Source organism: Kogia breviceps, chromosome 14 (genome assembly GCF_026419965.1).
Source record: "Kogia breviceps isolate mKogBre1 chromosome 14, mKogBre1 haplotype 1, whole genome shotgun sequence".
Taxonomy (NCBI): domain Eukaryota; kingdom Metazoa; phylum Chordata; class Mammalia; order Artiodactyla; family Physeteridae; genus Kogia; species Kogia breviceps.
In genome coordinates this window covers 55191492-55212028 of record NC_081323.1, presented here as the reverse complement: position 1 = coordinate 55212028, position 20537 = coordinate 55191492, and the positions used below count along the sequence as shown (strand labels likewise).

The window sequence follows — 20537 nt, the reverse complement described above, 5'->3', positions numbered from 1 at the left end:
GGAGGTCTGAGCTGTGCTTAAGTCTCAAATCCAAAGAATGGGAATGGCTGCCGCGGAAGTGGCCGAGGCCTGGAAGAGGCACAATTTTCTGGTTCACGAAGCCCGCGCGTTTCGCAGGTGGAGGGGGTATGGGTGTGTGTATGTGTGTGTGTGTATGTGTGTATGGGTGTGTGTGTCTGTGTATGGGTGTGTGTGTGTGTGTGTCTCTGTGTGTGTGTGTGTGTGTGTGTGTGTGTGATCCCCACCGCATCCCCAGTACGGTGCACGGCAGGCATGAGGACGGAGCACTGAGCCCAGGGCACTCCACCTCGCCGGGACTTCGGAGGCGGCAGCGACTTCCTGTGCAGCCCCAAGTGACCGCCTCTTGTGGCTACACCTCCGGGGCGAAACGCAGTGACCATTCCCTTTATAGATGGCGAAAACTAAGGCAGCCCAGCGAGGGCCGTGGGTGCCGGCACCGGGGTCTGGAGGTCGGTCGACGTCCGGAGGTCGGTCGGGGTCCTGGAAACCAGGAGGGAGTACCCAAGAGCAGGCTCACACCCAGCGTGGCGCCTCAACCTCCAGGTGGCACCGCGTAGGAACCCCCGCCCAGGTCCAGCACAGAGAAGGTTTCGCGCCTGCGCAGTGAGAGCTCTCGGCCGCGGAGCCGGCGGGGCGGGGTCGGAGACGAGCACGCAGGGACGTTGGGGCGGAGCCCCTGCAGGCTGTGCGCCTCTGATAGGCTGTACCGGGGGTAAGAGGCGTTCCTGGGCGGGGCCTCGAGGCCGGTTTGGAAATTTTGGCGCGAGCCGTGTCCGCGCGCGTTCACGGGCCGTTCCTCCTCCGGAGAGTCCTCCCGCCCTGGCTTGGGGAGCGGTGGGCCGAAGACCCCGGACCGCTCCGAGGGCTCCTGTGCCCTCCGCCGACCCGGAATCTGGGACCTTGCTGAGCTGCGCCCCGCCCTCCCGCCCCAGGTGAGCTCATACCCGGCCCTGAGGGTTCTCGGGCGGGATCGCCCTTTCCTCCCTTCTACCTACCTCACGAGCAACTCCTTGCCCCCTGACAGTCCTTCTCCGGATCTGCCTCACCCCCAACCTCCTCCCGCCTCCTTCCTCACCTCTCCGACAGCCCCACCCCTCCCTGGGCCAGCCCTGCAGCGGGCGGCTCCGCCCACTTCCCCACTAGCGGCTCCTGCCCCTCGACGGTCCTTGCCCTCCTCCTTCCCCGGCCTCCCTATCCCCCTTCTTCTGGGAGCCCCCTTCCACAGCGACTGCTCCCCCTTTACTCGTCCCTCCCCAAGAAAAGCCCCACCGACCTTCCATCTACAGCCCCTCCCCCGTGACAGCTGGTCTGCTCAACTCTATTCGCCAGGGTTTCCCCACGCCCACGGAGGTGAATCAGCTGTGGCCCTGACCAGGAGGAACTCACAGTCTAGTGCGATAGACCGTGGTCAGCAGATGTGTCTTGCCCAGTGAGAGGGTGAGGCCCCTGAAAGCTGCAGAGCTCATCCCGGACTGGCTTCTGCTCAGGGCCACCCTGGATTCACCGGGAGCCCCTGCTTCTCCTCCCTGCCCATCCCACCCCCAAAGCTGTTTGGCCATGCCAATGGTGCTAGAACGTAAGTGACATTGGGATGATCTGAGAATTGGTTTAAGATGCAGGTGCCCAATGTCCCTGAATGTGATATGGCTGGGCCCGGAGGCTGTACTTCTAATCAGCACCCTAGGGGTTCCTGACACCCTGGTCCCTCACTTTGAGAAACTCTGGGATGGGATTCCTGAGAGGCATAGAGGCAGAGGGAGGGTACCCACAGGCTGTAGGGTGAGTCTTCCATGCAGGCCCCTGTGGGGTCCCTCCCCTCATGCCTCACTCTCCTAGGCACTGGAGAGTACCCTTCAGATGACTGGTCCCTCCAGTTTCAGTCACTGACTCACCCCCTGCTGAGTATGGAATCTTTTGATACACTGTGGTTCCTCTCAAAATTGGACTTCTCTCATTTTTTCCTCTTGTTATTCTTTCAATTATAACATTATAGCAACACAGTAGCCCTCTTTGCTCCAATACAGAAGTCACTTACACCCGTGGGACCACTGTATTTTGTGTGTTCTTTCAATTACTACTCAGAGCGTTATTATATGTTATTTATTATATAACAGTTACTGAGGGATCTGCATGCCAGACACTAGACTAAGACTTCCATGAAGTTAGCATTACAGGTCCACAAACCCCTGAGGCCAGGTATGTTTCAGAATTCAAAATGTCTTCCATTTTATAAAGCTAATAGGGTACATGTAACATTTATATGTAACACCATGCATTCATGGGTCTGGGACATCATTTCATAATCAAACACATTAATATTTCTGTCAAGAAATATATGATTATTTTACACTTAGAGGGAAGAAGAGGCCAGGTCAGATTTTTCTGCTAAATGAGGTTTGCATGTAGATATCCAGTTGTCCCAGCACCATTTGTTGAGAAGACTGTTTTATTTCTGCTGAATTGTTTTAGCACCCTTGTCAAAATCAATTGACTATAAATGTGAGGGTTTATTTCTGAACTCTCAATTCTATTCCATTGATCTTAATGTCTATCCTTATGTGAGTACCACACTGTTTTGATTACTGTAGCTTTGTAGTAAGTTTTAAAAAATTAATTAATTTATTTTTATTCATTTATTTTTGGCTGTGTTTGGTCTTCATTGCTGTGTGCGGGCTTTCTCTAGTTGCGACATGGGGGCTACTCTTCATTGTGGTGCGCAGGCTTCTCACTGCAGTGGATTCTCTTGTTGCAGAGCATGGGCTCTAAGTGCACGGGCTTCAGTAGTTGTGGCATGCGGGCTCCATAGCACAGGCTCAGTAGTTGTGGTGCACAGGCTTAGTTGCTCCGCGGCATGTGGGATCTTCCTGGACCAGGGCTTGAACCCATGTCGCCTGCATTGGTAGGCGGATTCTTAACCACTGCACCACCAGGGGAGTCCCACCTTGTAGTAAGTTTTAAAATGGGGAAGTGTGAATCCTCCAACTTTGTTTTGATTGTTTTGACTCTTTTGGGTCCTGTGAATTTCCATATGAGTTTTAGGATCAGTTTGCCAATTTCTGTAAGGAAGCTACCTGGGATTCTGATAGTGGTTGTACTGAGTCTGTAGATCAATTTGGAGAGTATTACCATTTTATTTATAGTAAGTCTTTGGATCTATGAACATATAATGTCTTTCCATTTATTTAGATCATCTTAAATTTCTTAAAGAAGTTGGGGGAAGAAAGAAAAGCAAGTGTATGTGTATAATTTTTTTACATTGACCTTCTTTTTTTACCATTTCTGGTTCTCTTCATTTGCTCCTGTGGGTTTGAGTTACCATCTGGTGTCATTTTTCTAGTCCAATATAATTTTGTTCCCACACACTTAAATCTTTGCAAGTATATTACATTTCTATATATTATATGCCCAGCAATACAGTTACATACATAGTTTTATACAGTTACTTTTTAAATCAGTTAAAAGAAGAAAGGAGAAAAATATGCATTTATACTGTCTTTTATATTACATAATTACTTTTACTGGTGCTTTCTTTTTTTCATGTATGTTTGAATTACTGTTTGGGATCACATGCTTTCAGCCTGAAGAACTTCCTTTAGTTTTCCTTGTAAAGCAGGTCTGCTAGCAATGCATTCTTTCTGTTTTTGTTTATCTGGGAATATCTCTTTTTTGCCTTTATTTTTGATAGTTTCATTGGATATAGGATTCTTGGTTGACAAATTTTCCCCCTAGTGCTTGAATATGTCATCCCACTTCCTTCTGGCCTCCATTGTTTCTTTTGAGAAGTTAACAGTTAATCTTATGGGGGGGGGTTGTCAGTGATGAGTCATTTTCTCTTGCTCCTCTCAAGATTTTCCCCTTGTTTTTGGTTTTCAGCAGTTTTAATATGGTGTGTCTGTGTGTGGATCTCTGCATTTATCCTACTTGAAGTTCATTGAGCTTCTTGGCTATGTTAATATTTTTAAAATCACATTTGGAAAGTTTTAATCTGTACTTTTCCAGCTCCTTCTCTTCTCTCCTCTGGTGTACCCATCATGCATATGTTGATTCACTTAATGCTCTCCTAACATTTCTCTGAGGTTTGGTTCCCTTTTCTTTGTCTGTTTTTCAGATTGCATAATTTCTGTCAAACTATCTTCAAGTTCACTGATTATTTCGTCTGCCAGTTCAACTCTATTGTTGAACCCCTCCAGTGAATTTTTTCATTTCAGTGACATTGTACTTTTCAACTATGCATTTGGTTCTTTTATAATTTCTATCTCATTATTATTATTTTTGTGTGTGTGTGTGTGTGGTACGCAGGCCTCTCACCATTGTGGCCTCTCCCGTTGCGGGCACAGGCTCCGGACACACAGGGCCAGCGGCCATGGCTCACGGGCCTATCCGCTCCACGGCATGTGGGATCCTCCCAGACCGGGGCACGAACCTGCGTCCCCTGCATCGGCAGGCAGACTCACAACCAGTGCGCCACCAGGGAAGCCCTCTATCTCATTATTGATATTCTCTATTTAATGAGATGTTGTCATTGTGTTTCCTTTACTTCTTCAAGTGTGGTTTCCTTTGGTTCTTTGTACATATTTATAGTGGCTGCTGTGAAGTCTGTCTGTTAAATCTGACATCTGGTCTCTCTTACGGGGAGTTTTTGCCGTATGTTTTTTTCCCTGTGTATGGGTCACACTCTCCTGTGTCTTTGCATATCTTGTAATTTTTCTTTGACATTTTAGATAATATGTTGTAGCAACTGTGAATATTGGTTCCTCACACTGCCCCTGGGGGCTTGGAATTGTTTTTGCTTGTTTAGTGACTGGCTGGACCACTGTAGTGATGTCTCTTTCCTAAGCAATGTGAAGCCTTTGACTTTGCTCCTCAGAGGGCCCAGCCTTGGGCATGTGCACAGTCACTCTGGGACACTAGTGGTTTTAGGGGGGCTCTATTTGTCTTTTCCCTGATCATACCCAGCTGTCAGGCCCCACCAATTGCTGGATGATGGCTCTGTTGTTTTTGACAATGCCCTGGAACGTCAATTGCTCCATAGACTGATCCAGTCAAATTTGGGCTTTAAAGGGGTAGCTTTTTTTTGGCTGCGTTGTGTCTTCGTTGCTGCGTGTGGGCTTTCTCTAGCTGCGGTGAGTAGGGGCTACACTTCGTTGCGGTGATTGGGCTTCTCATTGCCGTGGCTTCTCTCGTTGTGGAGCACAGGCTCTAGGTGCATGGGCTTCAGTAGTTGTGGTACATGTGGGATCTTCCCCAGACTAGGGCTCAAACCCATGTCCCCTGTATTGGTAGGCAAATTCTTAACCACTGTGCCACCAGGGAAGTCCCTAAAGGAGTAGCTTTGGAGTTCAGTGTTTAAGGTTTTTTCTGACCCCAGGAAGCCTCTTCTTAGCTGTCTCTTTTCCCCAGTTCTCTCTGGTAAACTAGTTGTCCTGTGGTTCACTTGTGCTAGTGGAGGTACCAGCCTCATCCTAATTGCTTAGTACCAAAACCTTCACTGATTTTGAGAGGGTCTTTAGGCTTGAACTTCTCACACTCTGCTTCTAATCAAGTCAGTTTTTTGCAGGGAGAGCTTTGGAGCTCTCTGTTTCACGACCTGACTCTCCCCGGGCAGAATCTCCTCAGCCACAGCTCTGGAGCTGGGGACAGGGACAGTGGTGCCTGTCTTTCTGAGTAGGCGCTGGTGAAAGGTGGAAGCCCCCAGCCTCTCTGCTACACTCAGCTGAAATTTAGCCTCTGCTACATGGAGCTGGAAGTGAAACCCCACTAACTGAGTTTTAGCACCTCAACTAAGAAAAAGGAAGCAAGAAAGAAATTTGAAATTCAGACTTTCTTTTTTTTTTAACATATAAATTTATTTATTTATTTATGGCTGCATTGGGTCTTTGTTGCTGCATGTGGGCTTTCTTTAGTTGTGTCAAGCGGGGGCTACTCTTCATTGCAGTGCATGGGCTTCTTATTGAGGTGGCTTCTCTTGTGGAGCACAGGCTCTAGGTGCACGGGCTTCAGTAGTTGTGGCACATGGGCTTAGTTGCTCCACAGCATGTGGGATCTTCCCGGACCAGGGATCGAACCCATGTCCCTTGCATTGGCAGGTGGATTTTTAACCACTGTGTCACCAGGGAAAACGTAGACTTTCTTTTTTCCTTTGGAATTGGAGATAACGGATAGCAGACCTGTGTTAATATTTCTACCTTACAGTCTTGGAAGAGATTGGATTTTTTTTTTTTTTCTGGTTGCACCAGGTCTTAGTTGCAGCCAGCAGCCTCCTTAGTTGTGGCATGCAAACTCTTAGTTGCGGCATGCATGTGGGATCTAGTTCCCTGACCAGGGATTGAACCCGGGCCCCTGCATTGGGAGCGCGGAATCTTAACCACTGTGCCACCAGGGAAGTCCCTGGATTTTTTCTTTTTAAGTTTTAATTTTTATTTATTTAGTTTTTTGGCCATGTTTTATTTATTTATTGGCCATGCCACCCTGCTTGTGGGATGTTAGTTCCCCAACCAGGGATTGAATCCTGGGTCATGGCAGTGAAAGTGCCGAGTCCTAACCACAGGACTGCCAGGGAATTCCCCGAGGTGGGATATTTTAGGGCCAAACAAGGCAGGGATGTGCGCACAGGTGTGGTCTGGCTCCAGAATATGCCTTGGTTTAACCTCTGCTGGACTGTGGGAACCTCCAGGACACGACCCCGTGGTTTTCAGTCTGTGTGTCTCTAATCCCCAAGATGCAGGTGACCACCTGCAGGCATGCATACATTTGTATACCTTTTCCCACCAGGTGCTTGTTGTGCCCACCGCCTCCATGCCTAAAGCAGAGTGTGTGTGTGTGGCGTAGACTCGGCTCTCTTCTGCCACCTCTTTGGGGCCATAGGACCAGGTGCTGTTTTGAGTGACACACTGTTCTGAACTCTACCCCAAGGGGGCTCCTGTGCTGGACATGCCTGTGCCCGAAGAGGGCACCCCGCCACCCCTGAGTGGCACCCCCGTCCCGGTCCCAGCCTACTTCCGCCATGCAGAACCTGGCTTCTCCCTCAAGAGGCCTCGGGGGCTCAGTCGGAGCCTCCCGCCCCGGCCCCCTGCCAAGGGCAGCATCCCCATCAGCCGCCTCTTCCCTCCTCGGACCCCAGGCTGGCACCAGCCCCAGCCCCGGCGGGTGTCATTCCGAGGCCGAGCCTCCGAGCCCCTGCAGAGCCCCGGGTATGACCCGAGCCGGCCGGAGTCCTTCTTCCAGCAGAGTTTCCACAGGCTCGGCCGCCTGGGCCACGGCTCTTATGGAGAGGTCTTCAAGGTGAGTCAGTGACAGCTCCCCAGGCCTGTCTGGGGTAACCCCGCTGCTGCCTCGCCACCCCGGCTGGGATGGGACAGTGTCCTGGGAAGCCTGTTCCCCTCCTTTCCCCTGACGGCCCACCTCTTGGGCTGGCAGGCTCCCCTCAGTGCTGGACTTTGCCGCTTTCTCATAACACCCCACGCAGGCCACTCTGAGGTCCCCCCAGGACACACTCTCCCCTTGTCCAGAGCATGGCACGCCTTGCGATGGCTCCCGCCTGCCACCTCCTCCTGCCTGGTGCCAGCTGTGTGGGGGTCTTGGCAAGCTCCACAAGGCCCCGGAGCCAGGCCACCCCCCGCCCCCAGTACAGTGCCCACCCCACCTTCCCTCCGGCTGCAAGCACTCAGGCGACACCTCCATGCCACCTTTTGTTTCTTAAAATACATTTTCCGATCATGTATATTTCCTCTAAAATGGTAGTTTTCCTTACACAAGTACTATATGAAGACAATTTTGTTAAAAAGTACAGAGGCCCCTAGGTCAGGGGAAACCACGGTGATTCTCAGGTGGGCGTTCTTCCTTCCAGACTTTTCTCTGTACTTCTCTGGAGCTGACCAGATAGAAACAAACCCATCTCATATGCCACATGGCAGACCAAACTGCCCATGCTGTTCTGTAGGCAGCTTTTTTACTTAACGCATCCTCCTGGGACTGTACTTAGAGGTCTGCCCTGTCTCTTCTGTCGCTGGGTCTCCAGCAAACCAGCACCTGGGGTGGAGGTTTGTCCAGCTTTGCTCTTGCACACGTGGGGGTCACTCTAAGGTAGCTGCCATGTCATACCTTCTGCACACGTGAAATCTTAACAGAATCTTCTGGGTTGTCCTCCTGAGTGGTTGTGCCCCCTTGCTTCCAGGTGCGCTCCAAGGAAGACGGCCGGCTCTATGCTGTGAAGCGCTGCATGTCGCCTTTCCGGGGCCCCAAGGACCGGGCCCGCAAGCTGGCCGAGGTCAGCGGCCATGAGAAGGTGGGGCAGCACCCGTGCTGCGTGCGGCTGGAGCAAGCCTGGGAGGAGGGCGGTATCCTATACCTGCAGACAGAGCTCTGTGGGCCCAGCCTACAGCAGCACTGTGAGGCCTGGGGTGCCAGCCTGCCCGAGGCCCAGGTCTGGGGCTATCTGCGGGACACCCTGCTGGCCCTGGCCCACCTGCACAGCCAAGGCCTGGTCCACCTTGACGTCAAGCCTGCCAATATCTTCCTGGGGCCCCGGGACCGCTGCAAGCTGGGTGACTTTGGGCTGCTGGTGGAGCTGGGTGCATCCGGAGCTAGTGAGGCCCAGGAGGGAGACCCTCGCTACATGGCCCCCGAGCTGCTTCAAGGCTCTTATGGGACAGCGGCAGATGTGTTCAGGTAGGGCTCGACATGGGAGGCTCTTCCTGGTGGGTGGGGGAGTGGTCAGCAGAGGGTCACCATCCTAGCCCAAAGTCAGGAAGACTTGCTGGGAGACGCTGCCCCAAGGGGTTGGGGGTCCTGCCCTCTAGTTGAGAGGGGTCTGGAGAGTTAAGCTTTCTAATCAGAGAACCCTCTGGAGCCACTTTACCTGATTCACTTGTCTCTTCACTCATCTCACCACACCTCCAAGGGAGGGACTGTTATTACTCCATTTACAGGGGAATCGGGCACAGCAGGTTAAGGGACTTTCCCCAAGTCCACGGTGAGCAGCTGGTGAGGGTGGGCTTGTACCAGGAACTGGGTTTCAAGGTCCATGCTGGTCACCACTGCTCTGCTTCTGACAGTAGCATCCAGTCACATCAACAGGATGATGAGAACATCACTGTTAACAACAGCGACCGGAGTGCCAGTCCTGTGGGGGCAGGGTGGGGGGGTAGGTGGTGTGTGGGCTACACTGGGCCTGGGGTCTGTGCTCCATGATGTAGTCCCCATCATCAGCGCTGCCGAGACCTCAGGGCCCCCAGCCCCTCCTTCCCCGCCTCCCTGGCTCATGGTGGAAGATAGCATCCCTTTCCTACCCCTCTTCTTGGGGGTAGCCTGGGGCTCTGGGTTCTGTGTCTCGAGGTCAACCCTGCCCCTCTTCTGTCCCTGTCCCTCCCAGTCTGGGTCTCACCATCCTGGAGGTGGCGTGCAACATGGAGCTGCCCCATGGTGGGGAGGGCTGGCAACAGCTACGCCAGGGCTACCTGCCCCCTGAGTTCACTGCTGGTGAGTGGGGGGAGAGGATTGGAGGGGATGCACTGCCACAGGGAGGGCAGGCTCTCATGGGCGGGGTGGCTGGTGGCAAGGGACTGCCAGGCTCAAGGCCCCATCACCCCTGATATGGCCCTGCCCCGGGGACAGGCCTGTCTTCTGAGCTGCGTTCTGTCCTCACCATGATGCTGGAACCTGACCCCAAGCTGCGGGCCACAGCCGAGGCCCTGCTGGCCCTGCCGATGCTCAGGCAGCCGCGGCCCTGGACCGTCCTGTGGTACATGGCTGCCGAGGCCCTCAGTCGAGGGTGGGCCCTGTGGCAGGTAAGCCAGGGAAGGTGATGGGTGGTCCTGCTCTGTTCCCTGGCCCAGGGTCTGCCTAGCCTCCCTCGGCCCCCTGTCCCCACAGGCCCTGCTTTCCCTGCTGTGCTGGCTCTGGCACGGGTTGGCACACCCTGCCAGCTGGCTGCAGCCCCTGGGTCCGCCGGCTACCCCGCCTGGCTCGCCGCCCTGCAGCCTCCTGGACAGCAGCCTCGCCAGCAACTGGGATGACGACAGCATAGGGTGGGTGAGGGCTCCGGGCAGGCGGCTAGGGGTGGGGGTAGACGGGCCGTCAGCATGCCCAAACGCCATGCCCGAGGCCCAGGCCCCAGCCCCATGGGAATTAGTAGTGAACCAGCATCCCTCCCACAAACCTGGCCCCCATCAAACCCCGGGAAGGAAACCAAGGCTGGTGGGGGTGCGGCCTGGCCTAGTTTGAATGCAGTTGTTTCTTCTAATCTCAGTGTGTGGACCAGGGGCCGTATGGAGCAGTGTGAACTGGCAACCTCACAGTGAGGGTGCTGCCATGCTGGGGAGCAGCACAGGGGCCACAGCACCTGCTGGGAAAGGCAGGCGGTGCAGCCCTCACCCCTCAGAGGCTGCCAGTACCCAAGGGCAAGGTGTTATCCTTCCTCTCAGGGCACAAAACCCCCAGAGCCTGGTGAGCTCCCACCCTGGGAGGAATTCCTTAGTCCCACGTGCCTGGTGGCCAAGTGAGAGGCTGTAATTAAGAAACTACTGCAAAGGAAACCACAAGCTCAGGGCAGACAGTTCTCAGAAGGAATTACGCCATTAACCCCTTTCTTATGAGAATGTCACCCCATTGCCATGGGGGCACTTTATAGCAGACAAAGTGCCAGATGAGCTTCAGTTACCACAAGGTCATTTCAAAGTCAGCTCAGTCAGAGCCCATGTGTTCTGAAAAGGGACAGAGATGGCATTTGAGTGTGGTCAGGTAGACTTTAGAAGTTGTCAGAGTGCTATTTCAACATCTACCAATGCCCATTGTCCAAGAATGGCCCCTGCCTGTGTCAGGCAGGAGCCTGGAGCCCACATAGGGTCAGGATTGGTGCTGCTGCTCCCACCCAGCCATGGCCTTCTCCCCTCCCCTCAACACCTTGCTTGTCTTGCCTACCCCCCGCAGGCCCTTGCTTTCTCCAGAGGCCATCCTGGCCAGGGCTGCTGGGAGCACCTCCACCCCCTGCAGTGGCTCTCCTGCCCCCCGGGGCAGGTACACACTGAGGTGAGCAGGCCCAGGGTCTCAGGGGGTGGGAGGGGGCAGCTTTTGGATCCTGAGAGTCATTTCTCTCTTCTCTCCCCCTAGGGATTCTCTGGACCTAAGTGACATTGACTCAGAGCCCCCACAGGGCACCTTCCCTGCCTTTGAGCCTCGGAACCTCCTCAGCCTGTTTGAGGACTCACTGGGCCCAACCTGAGCCCACGGGCCCAGGCTCGGTACTTTTAACCTCTTAGCCCCTTCCCTCCATCCTCCTGGATGCTGGGGTCCCTCTGGAAACTCCAGTGGTCCCTTCTGCCTGGCCGTGTCTAATAAAAGGTGTTTGAATCTTGGGAGTACCCAAGCTTGCTTGCTTGGCAACACGGCGCTTATTGACGTTGCCCAGGGTCTGAGGCCCCTGGGACGGGCCAAGGCTGAGCTCTGCTGCAAGGCCCCAAGCCCCAGGCTGGCAGACTGGAGCTGGGAGCCACCCACTGTGTGGAGCAAAGATTTCCTGAGCAGGCACGTCACTGCTGGGCAGGTCGAGCTTTCAGAGCACTCAAGGTGGAGGGTGCTCTCAGCCCAGTGGGGCCTGGGTCCAGGGCCATTCAGCTCTTTACATCTCTGTGCCAGTTGCTTGGAAAAAGCAGCAGCCACCCCCCTCCTGCCCCTAGGTCCTGGGATAGGAGGCTAGTCCTGTTGTCCAGACCCCTCATTCCACAGTCTCTGGACAGCAGGGAGAACGGGCTGCTGGGAGGGCCAGCATGCAGGGTGGACAGACAGAGGGCAGGAGGCTGGGCTAGGCAGCTGTGAGTTGCCTTATGTGAGGGTCAGGGTGGGTGATGGCTCTGGGCTGGCAGGATCCCAACTGTCCCTTTGGCCCAAACCTCACAGGTCACAGAGGGTAAAAACAGGCCCAGAGAAGGGAAGGTTTCCTTTCAGCCTATAAGTCCCGTGGAAGAAGGCAGGAAGGGGAAGTGGAGCTCCAACGTGTGAGTAAAAGAGGCTAGTCCACAGGGAAGAATGGATGAACAGACGAGGGCTCCCCGCTAGGAAATCACATTTGCTGGAAGCATCCACGGAGCCAGCATGGTGCTGTTGGCCCTAGAAGACTGTGAGCAGGCCGGCATGGCGGGTGGGAGGTGGCTCAGTCCGGGGGGCAGATGTGCCGGGCGGCCCAGAGCAGGTCAGGCACGACGCCAGCGTGCAGCTGGAGGATGGAGCCCACGCTGAGCAGGTGCATGATCTGGTGTGAGTTACCCCAGTAGTCGAAGCGGCCTGGTCCCCAGCGCTCCGGCAGGCGGGCCACGTTCACCAGCCCCCCAAGCAGTGCCAGTGCATCCATGCGCAGGTAGCAGCGCAGGGAGCCTGGAGCCCCAGAGCCCAGCCCCACTCCCCGGGCCCCAAACACTAGGAGGCGGGCACCAGCCTGCCAGCCAAAAGCGCGGAGCCGGGTACTGGTGGAGGGGGCGGTGAGGGCCCGCCAGCCTGCCACACCCGACAACACGGTGTAGGCCACCAGGGCAGCTGGGCGCAGCCAGGGCCTGCAGGCCAGGGTGCAGTGGATGATGGGCAGGGCCCCTGCACAGAGGAGAGAGGCAGGAGAGGGCACATCAGTCTGGGGGTCCACCTGCCCTTGTCCCTTTTTTTTTTCTTCCAGTTTCCCTGATACCTGCCCTTTCTATCTCAGGCTCATGTGAGTGTACCCGACCCCCAGCTCCCATCCTTCAAGCCCTCCGCCCCCCACCCCATCCCTTGGCTCACCGAGGGTGTTGACGAGGCAGACCCCACACATATCCAGGGCAAGGAGCCGAGTGTACACAGGGCTGCCCCCTTTGTGGCACATGAAGAGGTGATAGAGCACAGAGCCTGCAGGGGGTGCCAGGCAGGCTACACAGTGTGTGCCCCACAGCCAGCCATCCTTGCCCAGCTGACCCCAGGGCAAGGTCATGGGCAGCAGCACCAGGAAGCCCAGCAGGGCCAGCCCTGGGGGAGGGAGACAGTTTTCCATCAGACAGCTTCAGCATTGAGGACAACTCATGTCCTCAATGAGGCCACAGGCTAGAGGGATGGGAGCAAGACAGGTCCTGACAAGGCTGTTGGCCAACTTGGCTGGCCCTGGACAGAGGCAGGCTCTGGGCTTTCAGTAACTTTATTTAGCAGAGCTCACAATAGTTCTGGGAAGGGGAGACCGTTATCCCCACTTTATAGGTGAGGAAACTGAGTAACCTGCCCCAGGGGACCCCAGCAAGTAAGCAATGAGGCAGCACAGAGCCCCAGGCAGTCTGACTCCCAAGCTGGTCTCACCCTTGCAGCCACCACACTTCCCAGGAAAGCAGGGGGCCCCCACTGCCCAATCTGGCCTAGGTATATCAGCAGAAGCCAGAGGGGGCATGATCTCAAGGTGAGTTCTGAATCCAACATGTAGGCAATGACAACAGATCCCAGGGCCACTTAGCTTGCTCCTCCCAATCCCTATGTCCTCTCCTCTCCAGAAGGGACCAGACAGATGGAGGCTGTGGGCCTTTTTATCCACCAGAGCAGGTGAGGCCAGGCAGGGCAGGGGGCTGAAAGAACCCTGTTCCATCTTCTACCCAGGCACCTTTTCAGGGAGTTCCAGTCCTCCCAGTCCAGGCCTTCAGAACCATTCCTACCACTTCCTGCAGGCACTTTGGCATTGCCCTCACATGAGTCAAAGGTCGGCACTGGCAGGCTGTGGCCGCTGACTGCCCACTCTTGGCAGGGTCTAGCCAGGCCACAGTCCCCCAGGGGGCAGGTACCAAGGCTGGGCCCATTGCACTCAGGGCCCCTCTCTCCACCCGGGTAGGCCAAGGACGGGCAGGGCTGTGTCAGCACAGCTCCACGGGGCCGCGGAGGAGGGGCCCGGCTCCTGCAGCGGGGAGGTGGGGGCGGGGGCGGGGGCGGAGGTGGGGAGGAGCCGCCACCAAGCGGAGCCCGGCGTTTGGGCTGCTCCGGGAGGGCGGGGGCGGCAGGGCGGCAGGGCAGCTGGGGCCTAGCTTCTCCTCCTGGGCCCGTCCTCGCCAAAGTCAACACCCATCTCCGGGACGGGTGCTGGCGGTAGAGGGTACCAGGGCGCAGGGATTACGAAGCGACCGGACACCAAGTTCCTTATTCCCAGGGCTCAGAGGGATTAAGCGGACTCGGTCTCCGACTCTGCTTCCCTCGCCTGCACCGGGGGCCCCGCCGGGGAAGCAGAAGCGGGCAGCGACGATCGGCACAATGGCAGCTTTGTCACCGCGGCTCCTGGCCGTGCCAGGGCCGGGGCAGCCCAGGACCTGGGCGCTGGGGCTCTCCTCGGCCTTCGGGCCCCCGGCCCGGCGCGGGCAGGACTGCCGCGGATGGGGGATGCGGGGCGCGGCTCACCGTGCGTGTAGATGTTGCCGAGCTCGTTGTGCATGTAGAAGAGGCTACGCAGGCAGCCCGAGCCGCTGCTGGCCGGCCGGTAGCCGGTGAGCACGAACTTGTTGAACTGCAGGTGCGGCGGCGAGCTGGCCCAGTCCAGCAGGCGCGGCCCGGCCAGGAACGCCATGACCCGGCTGGGCGAAGTCGGTCCTTGCTCCTCTTGCCCCCGGGTCTCCTCAGCGTGCCAACAGCACCTGGAGCCTCATCCCTGCGCCCGCCCACCTCCCAGTGCTCGGTCCGCGCACGCGCTGGCCCGGGGGTCCCGGCCGTGCCCCTCCCGCGCTGCGCACGCGCGGGCCCCGCGACCCCACGCCTGGGCGGAGGCCGGGGACGCACAGGAATCCGGAGCGCAGTGCGGCTGGCAGACGCTGTGCAGGGACAGCTCGCGGCGGTTGCTGAGGCGGCGGCAGCGGCCAGTAGTCTCTGGGCTGCTGGGAGGACGGGCGCGGCCGGACGCGGGAGGGGACGCCAGGCTCCGCCCCAGCTGCTCGCCCCCGTCATCCCGCCAGGATTTCGCGCTCTGGGCTTTTGACGTCGCGGCTGCGAGAGCCAATGGGCGTGGCCGGCTGGGAGGTTCCTCCCGGCAGCCGACCAGGCCTTCAGCGTCTTAGCATAATATATGCGGTCCCAGTCTTATTTGCATGGGGTGCCTGTTGGATTGCGACCCGACGTTCTGGGTCCCGGCGGCTCGCGTTCCCTTGCAGTTCGCGCCCGGGCTTTTCGCGCGACCCCCAGGTCGACACACCCTTGGGGATTCACCCTCCCGGGCATAGCCCCTCCACCCTGCAGCACCCCACAGCCTGGGCTCTGTCCAAGGTGCTGCCGACCCGGGATTTTCGGACGGGTCAGGTCTAGAGCTGGCGCGCCCCTACTCTACGGGTGATAACTCCACTCGCTCGACTTCCCCGGACCGCAGCAAAGCGTGCCGTGATGCCCGGGCCTCTAGGGGTGTGCCTGACGTGCCCGGAGCCCTCCAGTGAGGCCCTGCCCTTCGGGCCAGGCTTCTTCGAGCTTGAGCTGGGCCAAAGTCTCTCACTGTTCAAGCCAAAGGCGCATCTTCGGCCCCGCCCAGGACGCGCAGAAAACGGAGAGGGAAAGAGGGCAGGAGGCCAGGGAACAAGTTCAGTCCCCACCAGGGTTCATCCTAAATCAGGTCCACGAAGGCATCCCTTCTTCTGCTTAACCCTGCTGACAACCGGCCTCCACCTCCTCCCCTTCTCCAGGACCCCGCCCACTCATCCTTCCGCCTCCGCGGTTCCTCTGCATTCCAGGCTGCCACACGAAACTCGAGATGAACGCCTTTAACTTGCATGTACACAACCAGTCTTGGCACTGTACCCTCATAGCTCTTCCCACACGTAAGAAATTCCGAGCCCTGTACCAAAATAGGTCCTTTATTCAAAGTCTATGATTGGTCTTTTGACCACTTTTGTTGACCTCTCACATTTCACTTTGGGCAGCAGTCCAGAACCACCCCAGGAGGGGCTCAAAGACCCAGGTATCGAGGTCTATGAGGGAAGTCGAATTCCTCTTGCCCTTTGGCCTTGACCATCTGGACCCCGAGGGTCAGGTGAAGTTCCCAATAATACCACCAGATGCTTCCTGTCCGACGTCTGGCTTCCTTGAGATGACTAGAGGCCGAGCTGCCAAACTTCAAAGGGGCAGAAGGCCAAGGTAGACAGTGTGTGGCAAAGGGTCTCAGGAGTCTATCCCGCTGCAGGAGGGTCCAGTGGACCCTGGGGGTCCCGAGTCAGAGAGCAGAGATGAGTGAACGCAGGGAACTCTGGCTGGAGGCGCTCAATGGCCGGTAACTCGCGGTTAGACTCTCAACCTGGGGGTCCCCGGGAGGACAGGGCAGGGCGACCCCTCGAGGCCGGCGGTACCAAACGGCCCAGCTTCTTGCGGGGTCCCGGGAAGGCCCCAACGCTGGGGGCCCTTTACCCGGAGCCAGCAGGCAGCTCCTAGAGAGGGAGCAGACGTCAGCCGAACCCCCAACCAACCTCACCTCCAACACCTTGTTTTGCTTGTGATCCCATGCGTCCCTCGAACGCGTGATCCTCGTCCCTAGAACCCAGGAGTTCCTTCCAGCCCTGTTCCCGTCGTGGGCCCTAGCTTCCCACCAGGGCCCCCCACGCCCCGGGGCACCGGGGCGGGGCGTCAGGCTCCCGGCAAGGTCCGCCCTCAGGTCCTGCCCCAGAGCGCGCACCGTCCGCGCAGTAGGCGCAGCAGCGACAGCAGCAGCAGCAGCAGCAGCACTGAGACGGCCGTCACTGTCAAGAAGACCTGGGCTGCGGGCACACGAGTGCGGTGAGGACAGGGCTTGGAAGGGGCTGTTCCCCAAACTCTCTCCCGCCTCCCACGCCCGTCTCACCCCCAATCGCGGCCTCTGGAGCCCCAGGCCGGGGGCTGCAGCTCACGTTGGCCCCGTCTGGGGGCCCTGCAGGGGTCTGGGCCGAGCCCTTGGAGGGCGCAGGGTCGTCGGCGTCCTGCAGCCCTGCGGAGAGGGGTGTGAGGCAGGCTGGCGGGGGAGAGGGCTGAGGGGGTACGCGGCGGGGCCTCACCGCGGTAGGTGAGCGCGAAGCCCTGCGCATGGCCGCGAGCGTCGCTGCGGAAGGTGAGCAGCAGTGCGGCGGAGCGCAGGCGCAACGGCCCCGGCGGCGGCGGGCGGGCGCCGTCGAAGGCGCGGAGCAGGCTGCCCGAGGCGGCGTCGCGCAGCTCCAGCTGGTCGCGCGGGTCCGCCAGCTCGAAGAGGCGGAAGGTGAGCTCCAGCGCGGCGCCCGGAGGGCCCAGCGCCCAGCTACAGTTCCGGTCCGGCCCGTACTCGTCCGGGAAGTCCGGGGAGTAGATGACACCTTGAGGTGCGGTCCAGTTCCCCTGGCAGGAGCCCACGGACACTGTGGGCGGGGCCGGCGGTCAGAACACGGAGACCGGCGGGCTCCTCCTGCTACATAGAGCCCCGCCCCTTCCCAGCTAGGCCCCGCCCCAGACAGACCAGCCTCATCTTCGGACCCCGCCTCCACCCCAGGTTCAGCCCAACTCCCTCCTCCGACCCCGTCCAACCCATTCCATAGGCCCCGCTGTCAAAGTATTAATCCCCTCCTCAAGTCTCGCCCTCCAACAATTCCTTTCTTAGGTCCCGTCGTCAGACCCAGACCCCTGGCCCCAGGTTCAGCCCAGTCCCCTCTTCGGGCCCAGTCCTCAACCCAATCCCTTTATTAGGCCCCGCCCCCAACCTACCGCCTTCCTTTCCCAGATGCCGCCCCCTGTCACGGCATCGCTGAGTCTCACTCAGACTCTTCCCCTCACCCGGGTCCCTCATCCCTGCCCACTCCTCGCCTTCGTAGATGCCCAGGCGCCCATCGCCGCCGCACAGCTGGCCCGGGTGGCCAAAGCAGATCTGGTCACAGTCGGTGGCCGGAGCCGGGCGTCCCCGGGCCAGGTCGCTTTCAGAGCCACAGAAACAGGCGTAGCCAGCCTCCACGCCCGCCAACTGGGAGCACAGACTGGGTGACCCCCGAGACAGGGGCTGGGGTGGGGGTGGGTTGGTGGGAGCCAGGGATCGGGGTCAGAAGTGGGAATCGGGTTCAGAAATCAGTGTCAAGGTTTGGCCTCAGAGTTGGAAGTTGATTTGGGTGGGACCTGAGGTCAAGGTCAGGGGTCACCACTGGTCTGGGCAGGTGGGCAATACCTGGTAGCCCTTCATGCGGCAGAAGCGAAGGCACACCTGGACCGTGAGCTTTGTTGAGGTGCCGCTTGGGCCGCTGAGGGCCGGGGGTGCCCCGGAGTCCACGAAGCAGCCCAGGTACCCAGGCACTGAGGAGGCAGCAGAGTCAGGCTCAGTGAGGTGCCTCCAAAAGCGAACTCTGCCCAGGCAGCACGGCCTCCACCCTTGTCCAGCCCGGCCCACTCACTATGACACGTGGGGATATCGCAGTAGCGCCAGTAGATGCCCTCCTCCGTCTCGGCTACGTAGCACCATGGCTGCACATCACCATCTGGGTTACTGTGGGTACAGGAGAAATAGCTGGGATCCTACCGTCTCAAGAACGGCAAATTCCAGCCCTGACCCCCACGGCTTATTCTCAAAATGGCCACCGTGTGTGTTAGAGCAAATTCTGGTTTGCCCACCAGAATGGATGTCGACTTCCGAGTGGACGGTGGGAAGTCATTAAAGGGCCCTGGGGGCTGATTTTAGGTCTTCAGCTGTTGCTAGGCTATGAGGACTTTGAGGCCATATGTAGTATTAGCCCTCCACCCAGCCATGGGCCTCAGCCAAGTCCCTTGTCTTGTAATCCTGCTTTAAAGCAGAAGTGATGAGCCCTAAGCTTTGCGGTTCAGCAGGGAAGTGTCCTCCCGCTCAGCTCGGTCCCTGCCGCTTCAGACCAAAACTGTGGCTCTGAACCGCCAATCCCTCCGTCATCACCAGTAGATGTGTCTCGAAAGAAGCTGTGAGCCAAGGACCCGGCCCCTCACTCCAGGGCTTGCCCTCTGACTACGCCACGCCCTTACGGGCGCCTTGAGTGCCCAGGACTGACCTGAGGCTCTGCAGAAGTTATGCGCCTAAGGCCCAACCCAGGTCAGAAAAGGTTCTACCCTACGCGTAAGCCCCGCCTCTAGGCCCTCGAGATGGCCCCTGTGCCCGCCCAGCAAAGACCTCCGCTCCGCCCATGCCGCGGCCCAGACCCAGGCCAACGCCTGTAATAGTGCACTCAGCCCCGCCCCAGCGAAGGCCCCGCCCCTCACCGGCAGAAGTTGTGCGCGCCCAGCCCCCAGCGGCCGTGGGGGTCGCTGGCGCTGCTGTAGCTGTGCTGCTGCGTCTGGTCCCAGTAGAGGCACGGGCGGCCAGCCCCGCGCGGGCCCGTGCGGTTCTGGTGGCCGCGGTAGTCTGCGCCATTCACCCGGAAGCACTCGGACAGGCCTGCACGGCGACGGCGGGGCCTGGGAGGTCCTGACCCTTGCCGGGCATCCTCACCCCACACTCCGACGCCAACTCCCGCCCGGCTCCCCAGCCAGCGCCCCCGGCGCCCCCGGGGCCCTCGGGCTGCTCAGCTGCTGCCACCACCTGCTCTGCCCCCTCGCCAGTGGAACTCAGGTTCTAGGCGCGGAGGCCGAGTAGGGAATGGTGACCTCGGCCCAGTAGCCGGGCCACGACTCACCTGGGCTATGCAGGCTCCCAGCTGAGGCCCCGCGTGGCAGCAGCAGCTGGAGCAATAGAAGGAGGAGGAGACCCTGCGGGGCCCGTGTCCCCATCGCCCCCAACCGAGAAGAGATCTCCCTGGCCCGCACAAGGCCCTTGTCGCCCCTGGGGTCGCTCCGGGGTCTCCCAGGATGCCTGGGGGGCGTTGTCCTCTGACTGTCTTCGTCCCCGCTCTGCGAGGCGCTCTCTGTCAGGGGCGGTGGGGGGGCGGTAATATCTCCCAGGGGTATTTGCCTCCTAGGGTTTCTGGCCCTGAAGGCGTCTCTCTGCCACGGGCCCTACTGGGAGTCTCCCCGGGGGGACGATCTCTGCCCAGGGTTGTTCTCCGTCTCTGCCTCTCCAGGCTCGGGGTCCTGCCTCGGCTTCCACACCCGCCCCCTCCCTCTGCCTCTTGCTCTCTGAGTCTCCCTCGCCCAGGTCTCCGACGCGCTGGCTCCTGCCCCCCTCGCGTCCCTCCGCGCGTCCCTCCCCCCGGGTCCCTCCCTTCCTACCCCCCCACTACCGAGGCAGGGAAGCCCCGCCCGAGACTGGAGCGGAGGCAGCAGGTCCAGACGCCTCCCACGCCCGCCCCCCTTCTCCGGGACCCTCAGTGTCCCGGAGCGCGCCTCCCCTCCCTTCCTCCTCTCAGGGTCGGTGAAGGTTCCTGCGGGAGCGTGTGGAGGAGGCCCGGCCAGGCTGGTGGACAGAACGACCGTAATGGGGGAGACACAGGACCCTCTCCCGAGGCCACACGTCCCCGGGGCACCCGGAGTCCCCAGCTCACAGACACCCTTGAATGGAGTGCAGGCACGCTCTCCCACTCAGTCACCCATTCATTGTGAGACGCCCACACGCACACCCTCTTTCGGATCTTCACGCCTCTCCCTTCCCAGGTCCCAACGCCTCTGGCCTGAGGAAG

At 58.7% G+C, this 20537-nt stretch overlaps 3 protein-coding genes across 8 annotated transcripts; 1 reads left to right on the top strand and 2 right to left on the bottom strand.

Annotated features, from left to right (window-relative positions):
• The first annotated feature begins 6887 nt into the window (after positions 1-6887).
• On the top strand, positions 6888-11289 carry PKMYT1 (protein kinase, membrane associated tyrosine/threonine 1). 2 transcript variants are annotated; one of them, XM_059037472.2, is made up of 7 exons: positions 6888-7302; positions 8195-8688; positions 9392-9498; positions 9634-9806; positions 9892-10046; positions 10948-11046; positions 11128-11289. In XM_059037472.2, exons 1-7 carry the CDS (start codon positions 6952-6954, stop codon positions 11237-11239), a joined length of 1491 nt encoding a protein of 496 aa, XP_058893455.1. In that variant the 5' UTR covers positions 6888-6951; the 3' UTR covers positions 11240-11289. The 2 variants fall into 2 exon arrangements, with proteins under 2 accessions (XP_058893455.1, XP_058893456.1); XM_059037473.2 differs by lacking the exon at positions 11128-11289 and having other exon boundaries at positions 9892-10069; positions 10918-11065.
• Positions 7723-14881, bottom strand: PAQR4 (progestin and adipoQ receptor family member 4). 2 transcript variants are annotated; one of them, XM_059037474.2, is made up of 3 exons: positions 14404-14881; positions 12784-13005; positions 9151-12600 (listed from the first exon to the last, which is right to left on the bottom strand). In XM_059037474.2, the coding sequence occupies exons 1-3, from the start codon at positions 14567-14569 to the stop codon at positions 12167-12169; spliced, it is 822 nt and encodes a 273-aa protein (XP_058893457.1). In that variant the 5' UTR covers positions 14570-14881; the 3' UTR covers positions 9151-12166. The 2 variants fall into 2 exon arrangements, with proteins under 2 accessions (XP_058893459.1, XP_058893457.1); XM_059037476.2 differs by lacking the exon at positions 12784-13005 and having other exon boundaries at positions 7723-12600.
• A 940-nt stretch (positions 14882-15821) lies between these two features.
• On the bottom strand, positions 15822-20022 carry KREMEN2 (kringle containing transmembrane protein 2). Of its 4 annotated transcripts, none has more exons than XM_067011942.1 (9): positions 19599-20022; positions 19186-19360; positions 18354-18445; positions 18131-18255; positions 17680-17932; positions 17004-17336; positions 16814-16936; positions 16649-16730; positions 15822-16403 (listed from the first exon to the last, which is right to left on the bottom strand). In XM_067011942.1, exons 1-9 carry the CDS (start codon positions 19690-19692, stop codon positions 16193-16195), a joined length of 1488 nt encoding a protein of 495 aa, XP_066868043.1. In that variant the 5' UTR covers positions 19693-20022; the 3' UTR covers positions 15822-16192. The 4 variants fall into 4 exon arrangements, with proteins under 4 accessions (XP_066868043.1, XP_066868041.1, XP_066868040.1 ...); XM_067011940.1 differs by having other exon boundaries at positions 16814-16928; XM_067011939.1 differs by having other exon boundaries at positions 15841-16730; positions 16814-16928.
• Between the last annotated feature and the right edge of the window lie 515 nt (positions 20023-20537).